This window comes from Pezoporus wallicus, unplaced genomic scaffold, assembly GCF_028554395.1.
Source record: "Pezoporus wallicus isolate ANWC-B61680 ecotype Strahan unplaced genomic scaffold, APGP_CSIRO_Pwel_v1 contig_13071, whole genome shotgun sequence".
NCBI classification, from domain to species: Eukaryota; Metazoa; Chordata; class Aves; order Psittaciformes; family Psittacidae; genus Pezoporus; species Pezoporus wallicus.
Window position 1 is genome coordinate 324,239 of NW_026641407.1, and position 11,375 is coordinate 335,613.

At 49.4% G+C, this 11,375-nt stretch overlaps 1 protein-coding gene across 1 annotated transcript; it reads right to left on the minus strand.

Moving 5' to 3' along the window:
• Positions 1–473: 473 nt before the first annotated feature.
• Positions 474–5,155, minus strand: TSPO2 (translocator protein 2). Its single transcript, XM_057423562.1, has 4 exons — positions 4,999–5,155; positions 3,273–3,479; positions 2,829–2,967; positions 474–1,975 (listed from the first exon to the last, which is right to left on the minus strand). The coding sequence occupies exons 2-4, from the start codon at positions 3,443–3,445 to the stop codon at positions 1,793–1,795; spliced, it is 495 nt and encodes a 164-aa protein (XP_057279545.1). The 5' UTR covers positions 3,446–3,479; positions 4,999–5,155; the 3' UTR covers positions 474–1,792.
• Positions 5,156–11,375: the final 6,220 nt, after the last annotated feature.

The window sequence follows — 11,375 nt, forward strand, 5'->3', positions numbered from 1 at the left end:
AGCAGCAGCCCTGTGAAAAGGTGTCCTGCAGCCACAAGGGAGGAATAATGGATGGGCTCAGAATGACAGAACAAGATGTATGACCACGTTTCAAACAGGTACCACCAATTCAAAGTGCTCCTAGGTCCCATCATTAAGCACCCGGCTCTGCTGCTGGCATGAGCTGGACCGGAAAACATTCAGGAGCTCAAAAATCAGGCTTGATGTGATGCAGGAAGGGCCCAAACCCCAACAACTGACCTTCCTTACCTTGGAGTTGTGTGTGAAGTGTATTGGAGGAGCCTGTTGTGGGGATGCATCCCCAAGTGAGTGTGTGTGTACTGTACAGGGGCTGAAGGGACCTTTGGGCTCAGAACCCACACAGCCCATTCACTCCTAACAGGCACTGGCACTGAGCCTGGCTGCCCGTCCCCATCCCTTTGGAGCCAGAGCACAGGCTGTGGGCTCCAGACAGGATCCCACAGGATCCCAAGCAGGAAAATAAGAACTTGGATTTATTTATTCTCCAAACAGAAGTGGCTTGGTTTTATTAAAAGCAAATAGAGTTATTTTACATTCCCAGCTAAGCCCTCCTCCCCCCCTTGCAAGTTTACCCAAGCACCCTAATCTACAGTCAGCTGCCAGAAAGAAAACCCACTCACCACCTTTCTTCACTTCTATCTAATTGCTATTCACTTCTATTCTGATTGCTTCTATCAATTAGAAACTAATAGTAAATATTCTCTGTAGACAGCAACATCTAAGGCTCAGATCTATCAAAGGCAATGGTTAGAATAAAGGACAGACAAGAGCCAGTCCACGCACCTCTTGTGTTTGGTTCTGTCGTGGCTTGGTCCCATTGCTCTGGAATGATTTAAACCTTTAAATGTATTTAAACCTTTCTTGATTAATAATATTCAGGAATGGGCAGATTCTGGGATGAGGAGCCTATTCTGCTCCTGACAGACTTGGTGTGGGGCTGTTCGCCAGTCATGGAATTACAACCTTCAAGGCAGTGTGAGCAAGATCTTAAATTTTACGAAGGCTTTTGTGTTTCTGTACTTAAAAAAAAACCCAAACCAACGTTTTAAGTGCCTTTTTCAAAGGCACTGATGGTGGCTTTTCTTTGCTGGTGAGGGGTAGCACAAGGAGGTGGAAGAGAGAAGATTCCTCTCGGGAGAAGCATTTGCATTCTAATCATTGCTGCTCTATCTTGAAGCATGAAACTTAAGGAGTGCGATACTCCACAAATAGAAGCCAAAGTGCCCAGTCTCCTTTCACCAGCAGAACAAGGCAGATTACTGCTTGCTGACAGGTAAAAAGTTAATGGTATAAGGCACAAACGTGGAGATATGTGGAAATGAAGCAACAGCACAAACAGCAAAAAAACCAATTAAGTTCCTTAAAGGTCGGTGTGCAGCAGGGAAGGGCAGTTTTGTTTGGTCCCAGTAGAGGAGATGGGATTTACCACGTGTGTGAACAAGTTCTGCTCTGGGGGGTTACGAGGGGTGTTCAGGTGCTGCCCTGGGTTATGCCGGAATCGTGAGATCCTAATTTGGCTACTGGCATCTGACCTGATAACATTGAGGTCACTCAGACCTCAGCAGTGCTGTTCCCAGGTTAAGAATGCACAATTACTTCAAATGAGCACATGGGTGCATAGTGCAAACCCTTCGACACAGCTGCAGTGAAGCTGGGAGGAGGAGGAGGCACGTTCCGATGCCTGTCCCAGAATGAACCCCCCGGATGATTAGATCTTGGTTCACATCAGCATAGTGTAGTTCCCCCAAATGCCTTCATTTCTGTCCTGCTCTTATTCGCTCTTCCCTGATTTCTGCTCGGGGTTGTCCTTCCAGATGCGGATGCTGAGGCAGGTGGCCATGGCCAGCCAGCCCAGATACGGCACCAGCAGCAGCGCCGCCACCTTGTTGATGCGGTACCAGGAGCACATGGTGCCTATGGTCAGCACGTCCAAGCAGAGGATGTCAATCAGTGCCTGTATCAAAGAGATGAGCGTGATGCTGGTGCTCACCCTGGGCAGCCTTCCCCAGCACCACTACACACCATCCTACCAGAGGTGGGGACATGGAATGGGAATGGGGGAGGTTTGGCAGTGAGAAGTCAGCCAGAGCGATCCTAAACCCTAGGGCTTTAGCTCTGAACTCTAACCTGTGCGATTGGAATGTGTCACACCAGGAGCCAAAATGATGCTAATTTATGTTCATTATCAAGTTCCGTGGATTAATAGACTGTTAATGATGATCACTGTCCTCCTGCTGGTATTGCTCACACAGCCACATCAGACACATCCTTATTTATGTTAATACCAATGGCTGTTATCACTGAACAGACTTTCCAAATGTACTTTACATCCACAGGGTGACAAAATTCAGATGGAAACATAAATCCCATGCTGTGCCTCTGTCACCCCTGGGCCTTGGCTCCTGAGGTGAGTGCTTTTTTTGGTATAGCTGTGCCTCACCTTTGTGCACATCCTGCTATAGACTGCAGTGCACAGCGCATTGTGTTTGCTCGATAAGCTGCTCACTGCTAATACACCCCAGGGATGCTGGCACAGGGTGGGGCTCCCTGCAGGACTTATCACTCACCCCGAATCCTTAACTAGGGGCTGCTGACTGCTCCCTGTGCCTGGCTGGGTGGGCTATCTGCATGAGCAGGGCGAGGGGTGGAAGGGGCTGATACCATTGTCTAGAGCCAGGTGCAGCGTGAACCGCATCTGAGCAAAAGCTCTTCTTGTGGCTTTCTTTACAAGTGGTTAGAAAACCCTCCCACAGCCCTGTGGCAGGGACCCCAGCAGCCAGGCCTCCAATGGGTGACCCATACGTTACCATCTTCAGGTTATGTGCCCTAAAGAATAAGTGAGGCCAAGCCCAGTTCAAGGCCAGCTGAGCCCCGTAGAGGCCAAGCGGGAGGACCGCTTTGCTGTTGCAGCCACCCAGGTCATTCCATATGAGGTAGGAGGCATAGCTGTGAACAGAGGAACACATTAGAGGTTTGCAGTGAGGAAATCTCTAATACAGACCAAGTCTTTTCACATGAGGTTGTTTGGCAGCAGGGATGTGCAGGACAGGGGTGTTCACACGTGGCCCTCGCTTGTACCCGCCTGGCTCTTACATGTTCCCCAGGGCAGCACTGTCTTTAGTAGCTGTTTACAAAGCCAAGTAAGGGCTTTGTCCTTGCACATAAGCATTGCCTGTGGTACCTAGCCCAGAATTTGGCTTCTGTGTGTCACCAAGAGCAGGATGGGAGAGGGAGCAGATCGCAGAACTTACCCCATGCCGGTGTACAGGACGGTCCAGGCAACAGGCAATACTTTCAGGGGAGGACACCAGGAAGGCTTTTTCAGTTTCTCATACCAAACTGGTATTCCTTTTCGGCTCATGAACCAGCCAAGCAAACCTCCCACATGAGGCAGGACAGTAAAACCAACAGTATAAGCCCACATCCTTCCTTGGTGGCTTGAAGTAGCCTTTTGCCTGCTGTAAGTTAAAAACAATCATTGATTATCACTTTAAAAGGATGTTTTCCCCTACTTTGATTTTTCCAGTGTTTTCTCTAACTGTCCATATCCCACTTCAGTCTCTGAGGCAGAAGGTACTTAGTACTGCATTCAGCTCTGCTGCTGGCTGCCCTCTGCCCATCTCCTCATCTCTGAAACAGGGTAATTATTTCTGCCATGGTTACATTTTTCCCCTTGATCTGCCCAGCAGAGTGGTTTCCCCCTGCTATTTCAGGGCAATATCCGTGTGACAGGGTTCAGCTATGATGGTTATATATTTAGAAGACAAGAGTGCAGATCCTGCCATCATCCCTCCTTAAGTCAGACAGCACATGAACTTTAACGTGTGCTCATCTCAGCAGAGCTGTGTGCATTCTCAATGGGAAAACCCAGACAGATCACACACAGAAAACCCCATCCCTTCTGACTTCATCTTGTTTTCACCATGGATTTATACTTTAAAGTCTATAACAAGCCAACATCCTTACAGCTCAATGGACCTTGCTTACTTCTCCCTGTAACCCTGGCAGGCAGAGAGGGGGTTTTGCCTCTGAAGCAGGTGAGCTGAGGCACAAAAGTAGTTTCATCATTTGCTCGTGGTTTTCCTCTTGCATCAAAGGAAGGAACATTTACTGCAATAATGACATTATGCTCCCACACAAGACAGCTGTGATAAGCGTTTCATTCTCTGTCCCATCTCTTCCCCTGCCATTATTCTCTGCAGGGCTCCGAACCTGGCAGGCTCCTGTCCTCCTCTGTCTGGTCTCCATAGTCACCTTCCCTTTTGATCTGTTAGAGAATGCAACCCAAATTAGCATTCATGGGGGATAACACACGGGATTCTCCAGGAGCCCGGCAGTTCTGTGCTGTCAGCAGAAGTGCAAAATGCACCTGAGCAAAGGGAAGGGCTGGGTTTAGCAGTGCAAGAAGAGAGGAGCAGGCACAGAAAACCCCTTTGTGCAGGGAAGTGTCCCTGGCGCTGGTGGTCAGAGAGATGGGGAGCACCAGGAGAGGGCTGATCTGCACAAGCATCTCTGCTATTTTAATTCACAATTAACACTCTGCTATATCCTATGCTAATTATTATTATCATCATGCTACAAATCATCCATCTTTAGAAACACCCAACAGCAGTACAAGCCGATTTATACATCAGTAAGGAACAAATACCCCAGACACCATCTCTAACTAAAAACTCCTTTACCAGACAATTTATGATGCTATTAAGGTGTCGATGGGACTAGAAAATCAACCCAACACTGAGAAAAATAATAGCTGTTAGTCCTGCTTTTAAACTGTAAAACGGCTCCAGCTGAGTTCTGCTTCATCTATAGCACTTCAGGAAAGTAAAATGTGAAAGTAGGTGTTTCCCTCCTCCCAGCTCCCTTGCAGTTGCCAGCCTGACCCGAGGGGCTGCAAAAGGGTTGGAAATAACATTCTTATAAACCCACATTTTGCCTCCCTGTAACCTAACGGGGTGGGAGCTGGAAAACCCTTACCGTGCCTTCCTGCCTTTCTTCCCTTTGCACAGACAGAGGGTTGCTCATCCAAGGCTGGTGTCTGCTGCTGATGCCCAGTGAAGAAACTGGCTGAGTTTTACCCAAACAGCAGGAAAAGGGTGTGTTTGTGTGTGTGTGCGCGCGCGGCTCGATCAGATTACACCAGAGAGCCCAATTTGGCAAGAATTAACATGGACCTAGGGGTGGTTGAGCAGCCACAGGGGGGGAGCAGGACCTTTTGCACCCAGACACTGCTGGGATGGGGCATGTGGGGCTTGTGGCTTGGCTGCAGGGACAGAGGAGCACCCTTGTAGGTGGCTGGGCATGCAGCGTGTCACCTACAAGTGAACGTGGTGCTGGTGTAACTGTGCCTACGGATCAGGACCTCTGTGCGTGTCCCATGGATGCGAGCTCTGCTGATCCCCACCTCAGGATCCATCCATGGACGCTGTCCCTGCCACGCTGGTGCACAGCATGGATTAACCAGATGTGGTCAGGTTTTTGTCCATACACCAGCCTTTCGGCTCTAAGTCACTGGGAACCGCTTGAATCCAAAATAAAGATGTTATATAAGCGTGTTAAATGAAAGAGAGAAAAAGCTAGAAATCAATTTCCATTAGTAAGCTGTCTGCAAGGGATGGGAAATGAAACACTCATTTACTTCAGTTATGGGTCATTACCTGAATTTCACAGCCAGAGGCAGAATTGCTGGTTCCTAGCAGAATGCAGTATTGCTGTTACAGCATAGAACCAATGAGACCTTCTGGTTTATTGGGCTCCGAAGGAAATTATTCTTTTGTGGGAGGAGAAACAAAACCAAAACCGGTGTGAAGGGACAGGTTTTCAGGTGGCACCAATCTGCAGAGGTGAGCCCGTGCCGTGTAACTGCCCCTTTGGAATAGCAGCACATGGATCACATAGCAGCCACCTGCATGCTCTCGGAGCCTGCTGCTGTTTGTGATGGAAACTTCTGCCATGCAACGATGCAGCTGCTTGGTGTGACTGAATCTTTCCATCGCAGTCAGTCTCTTGCCTGCTGCAGTGGTCATCATGCAGCTACCTGCAGCGTTGCCTTTACCAGGCTTGGGCAGCTCGGTTAGGAAGAGTGCAGGCTGACAGCTTTTAGCTGGTGGTATTTCTTTCTCTTGAGCACAAACCAGTCTTCTTGGCATATAGCACCTGTATTCCCAGCCTATTTTAGAGTCTAATATGCTGGAAGAATTAAAAACTAAGGGTCCAATCACAAGGATCTCCGTAAATTTGTGAGGCTGGGGAATGGCAAATGTAAAGAGGAAGAAAATAGAGGAACAGTTACAAGCCTAAAAGTCATGTGTCAGTTCTACTCAAGGAAAGAAAGGGATAAGTGAAAGCATGAAGGTGCATGTTAAAATGGGATGATACATGAGCGATTTGCCCTAAGTGGATCGCAGCAGGCTGGGTGCCATTGCCTGCGCGGACATCTGCTTCCTAGGTGAGAAGATGCAGCACAGCTCCCTGTCCGCAGTTCCAAATGGCATCTGCCACAGGGCGTCTTAGGTAAAGCTGAGATGCAGCAATGGGGCTGTAGGCAGAGAGGGAGCGTGGAAAGATGAGGATCAGGTTTGGGAAGAGTCTTTGGTGGCATCAAGCAGGGATCAGTGCTGGGACCCAGAGTTTGCATGGTCACAGAGACACACCAGTGCCCATGGCGAGGTATGTTCTGTTTGTGACCGCACACTCCAACACAGCACTGGTTTTCCTGTTACCAGGGTCATGTCTCAATACTTCTGGTTTGAATCATTCTACAGTAACACAGGATGAGGTAATGCTACCTCGTAGTAAAATCATTTCTAAACTACATCTTGGTGTGCTTCTGGTTATTAAAGTACATCACTGCTGGGTTTCAGATCCAGTGCATCCCTGCACTGTGTTTTCATGAGGAAAAGACATGGGAGGACTGAGTTACACAACTGTGTTTGTTTTCCTTGCCTTAGCAACCTTTGCACGTTTCCCAAGAGGTCTCAGCCTGTGCAAGATTAATTGCCCAAATATAAAGGCTCTGTTAACCTGAATACGCGATTGAAAACCCGCATATTTCAGTCTGCCCTGGTTTTGGAAATCGAGGTGCGGGGTCAGCTCCTGGCATAAATCTGCAGAGCTCCTCATGCAGCAGAGCTGCTCTGGTTTACACCAGTAACGGTGTCCGGGTTTGGCTGCCAGTGGTGGGAATGGGAACGGGAGGAGGAACAGGAGCAGGGCCGGGCGGCCCAATGGACCGGTGCTGGCTGGGGAGGAACCCTCATGACAGTTTCTGTCTTGTGGGCAGCTCAGACCTGCAGAGTCAAACATCTAAGTTTTGGACTGTGAAAAGCCTGGTTTATTCAGGCTTTTCATACTAAATGAATGTTATCAGCGTTCATTTTTTTCCCTAATGAATAAAAGCCTGTTTTTTTAAGTTTCCAATTACGTTGGAATAAAATTCCAGGTAACAGGACATGATGCTTGAGTCTCCAGGTGGTTCCCCCCTATGTGTCTGGTTCACTGGCTAGCACAAGAGCCCGGAGCCCCTCACAGCTTGGATGTGGATCGCTCGTTGAGCAGGAACTTTGCAGCTTCAATTTCCACCTCTTTCCACTAGAGGGAATTTAAAACCACCTCTTTAGGGGGATTAAAGCCCGGTTTTCGGTGTGTTCCGGAGCGGTGCGGGCGCTGGTGCTTCTGCGCGGCACAGCATCCTTTCGCGGTCCTGCCTGATGATGGTGAATCGCAGGAACAAGCTCTGCTGTGAGACGAAAAGCCTCCTTAACTTGTGAGGGCTCAGCCTTTGATTCCCCTGTACCACAGGGAGGAGCCGTGCGCACGCTGCTCCCACCGGGTCTCTGCATCCCAAGGGATGTGTTTGTGGCCGGCCGGGAGCTGAAGGGTCAGGGCTGAGTTTTGAGGTCTGTTTTGGACACTGGGGCTTCTCCCAGCATGTTTGTCAGCAGGGCTGGTGTGCGGAGCTGCCTGCCTGTGATAACTGAGAGGGAATGGCTTGGCCTTATCAGCTGCACCTCAGTAGCCAAGAGAAGGAATTGTAACGGACGCAGCCCAACACCTCCTTTCCTCCGAGGAGGATCTTAGTGTGGGGATAGGCAGATGATTGCAAGCAATTAAGTCATGCGGCTTAACGAATTACCGCTTTAGCTGAGCCGCTTTAATGAGCCGCACACAGCCCCAGCCCAGCTCTAATGTGATGTTACATACTTGGCCTTCAGCTCCTGTGACCAGTAATTCCTGCTTGGCTGGAGGACTTGCGAGTGCTTCTGTTGACCTGCACATAGCAGTCAGAGCACGTAACTGCTGCCCGTGTGCACGGCACGGTGCTGGGCTCTTGGCACTGCGAGGATGGTACCTGGGGATGTGCAGAGGGATGCAGCTTTGTCCCAGAGGACTCAGCTCTTGCCTCAGGAAAAGAAAGCTGCAGAAATGCCACAAAGCCACTGGCAGAGTGTTGTATTGCAGTGGGTTAAGTGGTATCACAACTCAGCTGCTCGGTTATGCGCTTGCATGATCGCAACCCTTGTATTAATGTCAGACTGGGGCATAAGGTTTAAAGTGAGCCAGAATAATAGTGTTCACAAAGGACTTTAAAATGCCTTAATATAGCAGCTTAAAATGCGTTCCAAGGTCTTTCCTACACGCGGAGTTAATTGAGAAAAGCTATTGCGGTTTCAAGTGATGCTCTCACTTAAATCAAGTTCACTTTCATGTGCTGATGTGCCCTAAATTGCCCTGGTGCAGACTTCCAGCCTTTGTAGTAGGGTGGTTCAGAGTGAACTGGGGAAGTGAAGACAAGCACCGGCAACAGGCAGTGAATGGTGAGCTCCGTTAGACCGGATGCCTCTTGTTCCTGGAGCGGGGTAGTGTAATTCTTCCGGGCCGCCTGAGGGGTTTTCCTCTGTCCCTTCCCTCCTGCTAATGCTGGCAGCCAGAAGACATCAGGGTCCTTCCCAAGGGCACTTCCAGCCTTGAGGGTCTGGCAAGCCCTCGGCTTGCCCGGGGTTCAGGAAGCATAAAACCTGGAAGCAAGCTTTGCCCAGGAGTTACGGAAGGCATTAGGCAGCCTGTAGGGTTTTGTTGATGGTGATGATGAAGAAGAAAGGGACGAGCATCTTGGCTTTTCCATGGAAGGAGATTTCCACCCTGATTTAGTAACTCAAGGCTTCCATGAGACCCAGGAAGCACCATTGCATCTGAACCTGCCTGTACAGTTCAGCCCAAGATCAGATTGGCCAAGAAACTTATATGAAAGGATGTTTGTTGTTCTTTTAATGGAGATGTCCTTTTTCTTTTCCAGGAGGGAAAGCTTCAGTGACTGATTCTTTTTAGTCTAAATACCTCTGCTGAGAATCGTGAGTCTGTCAAAATGCATCAAAGCAGTGCTTTGAGTCGGTTTTGTGAAGAGAAAAACCATGTTTTTCTTCAGCCTTAACAGAAATAGGAAGTGAAAAGGTGAAAGAACCCAGGGAGCGCAGGGAGTTCCAAGCCAAGGTAAAGATGCTGCGGAGAGCCAAGGTTTAATAAAGGAAGAGAAACCACAACAGTTGGAAGATGTGACCGATGTGGGCATTTTCATTTCTGTGCTCTGAAGCGCGCACATTTCCTTGAGTTAACGGCTCTAACCTTGGTGTTGTTCTGATTTAGAACCCCAGTCTGGTGTTTGTGAGTCATCACACGCCTGTCCTTTTGCTGTGTTCTTCCCCAGGTGTAGAGTATGTGTGAGGAAAGTGAATGTGCTTCTTGCAGCGCCCTTGGCAGTGGTGGTCACACAGCCTTGCCACAGCGGAGGCTCCTGCAGGACTGTGCTCTCCATCCAGCCACGGAGGAGCTGCCAGCTCCATGGTCCAGAAGGGATGGAGCGCCACGCTTCTGCTGGGGATGATGCTCGGCTGCATTTTCCCCTGGCAACATCTGCAAAGATGGGGATGCAGCAGGAACAACACTGCTGGAGAATAAAATGAGCATCTATGAATTGCTCTGAAGTCTGAAGAAGCCATAAAGTGCCAGTGTTTGTGGGTCTGCCTTTCCCTCACATGTGCCAGCTGCTAAAACTGACTCATTGCTTAGCAAGCTACCCTCCTGCCTTGGCAAAGCCCTGCTGCTTGGTGCCTGGGTGGTTGGATTGCTCTGGTCTTAAGGCAGTGCAGGTGAGCCGTGGTCACCTCCTGCATTGTCATTGTCCAGCTTTTTGCAGGATCACAAGGAAAAGAGGGCTGTGAAGCACCTTGTGCTGCTCTCAGAGAGCTCTCATCTGAGCCATATAGAGCTTGTCCAGTTTCAGTCTTCAAAGTAGAACCAAACCACCCAAATGAGTGTGTAAATCCCGTAGGTGAGCACAATCAGCACATGGTAAATGCCAAGGCACTTCCCTTGGCTGTGTTGGTGACCAAGCTGATGGGCAGAGACATGGTTCAAGCAAGTGTGAGGGCTCTTCTTCAGAGAGGGAGCTCTGAGTTAGGAATACAACTTGTATAAAGACAGAGTTATGGTTTGGTCTCCTTCGTGGACCCGTGTAAGTAGAAAACAGGATTTATCGCTTGCATTGTGCTGAATCAGGTCTTCTGACTTTAATACAAGAGGTTCCTCCTTTACAACAGAGCTCCAGCCAAGGGCATTGAATTACTGCAGTATTCCCCACAGCCACCTGAGGATAAGGGTATGTCTAAATGCTATATTGAGTGCAGACATGAAATCGCTTTGCCAGAGCTCTTGATATCTGGACAGGCTCCAGCTTTGGTCCAGAAAGCTGTATGAGCAGGGAAGCAGAGCCAGAAGAGTCCTGTGTGCTGGAACCAGCTCATCTCACCCCATGGGTGAATGGATAGGCATGCTTTTGGGGTTGTCTTCTCTTGACTTTGTCCACCACAACTCATGGAAAGTCAGGGAGAGCTGGGAATAAGGAATGAATTGGAGAAGATTCAGCATCCCTGGCTGCGGATGCACAGGGTGGAAAGGAATGCTGGTGCAGTGAAGTGTTTGCTGCGAGCTGCTCTCACAGCACTGCCCAAGGCCCTTCTGCTGGTGCCAGGTCACGGCAACGTTGGGTTGTTACTGCTGCACGTGTTCCCCTTTCACTGCAAGAGCAAAGTCCGTTTCCTTCAATTCATTGTGTCAGTGCAGCCGGGTCCTGCGTGCAGTCCCCGCTATCAGTGGTAGAAATGCTGTGTGAGATGAATGGATCCCTTGGGAGGAGCGTGCCCCTGAATCCCAGCCAGAGGCTGAGGATGCTCCAGCACATGCTGAGGGAAGGGAACGAGCCCAGAGCAGAGGGCTTTTGTTTTAAGGATGAGGATGATGAACACAAGTGGGATTTCCCAGCTGCTTCCTGCCCACTCTCATTTCACACCCTGGAAATC

Excerpts from the sequence above, each read along its gene's own strand:
- TSPO2 (XM_057423562.1), bottom strand. The coding sequence starts at position 3,445 with ATGTGGGCTTATACTGTTGGTTTTACTGTCCTGCCTCATGTGGGAGGT. Across the intron at positions 2,968-3,272 it reads GTCCTGTACACCGGCATGGG|CTATGCCTCCTACCTCATAT; the intron begins GTAAGTTCTGCG and ends CTCTGTTCACAG. Across the intron at positions 1,976-2,828 it reads GGGCACATAACCTGAAGATG|GCACTGATTGACATCCTCTG; the intron begins GTAACGTATGGG and ends TCTTTGATACAG.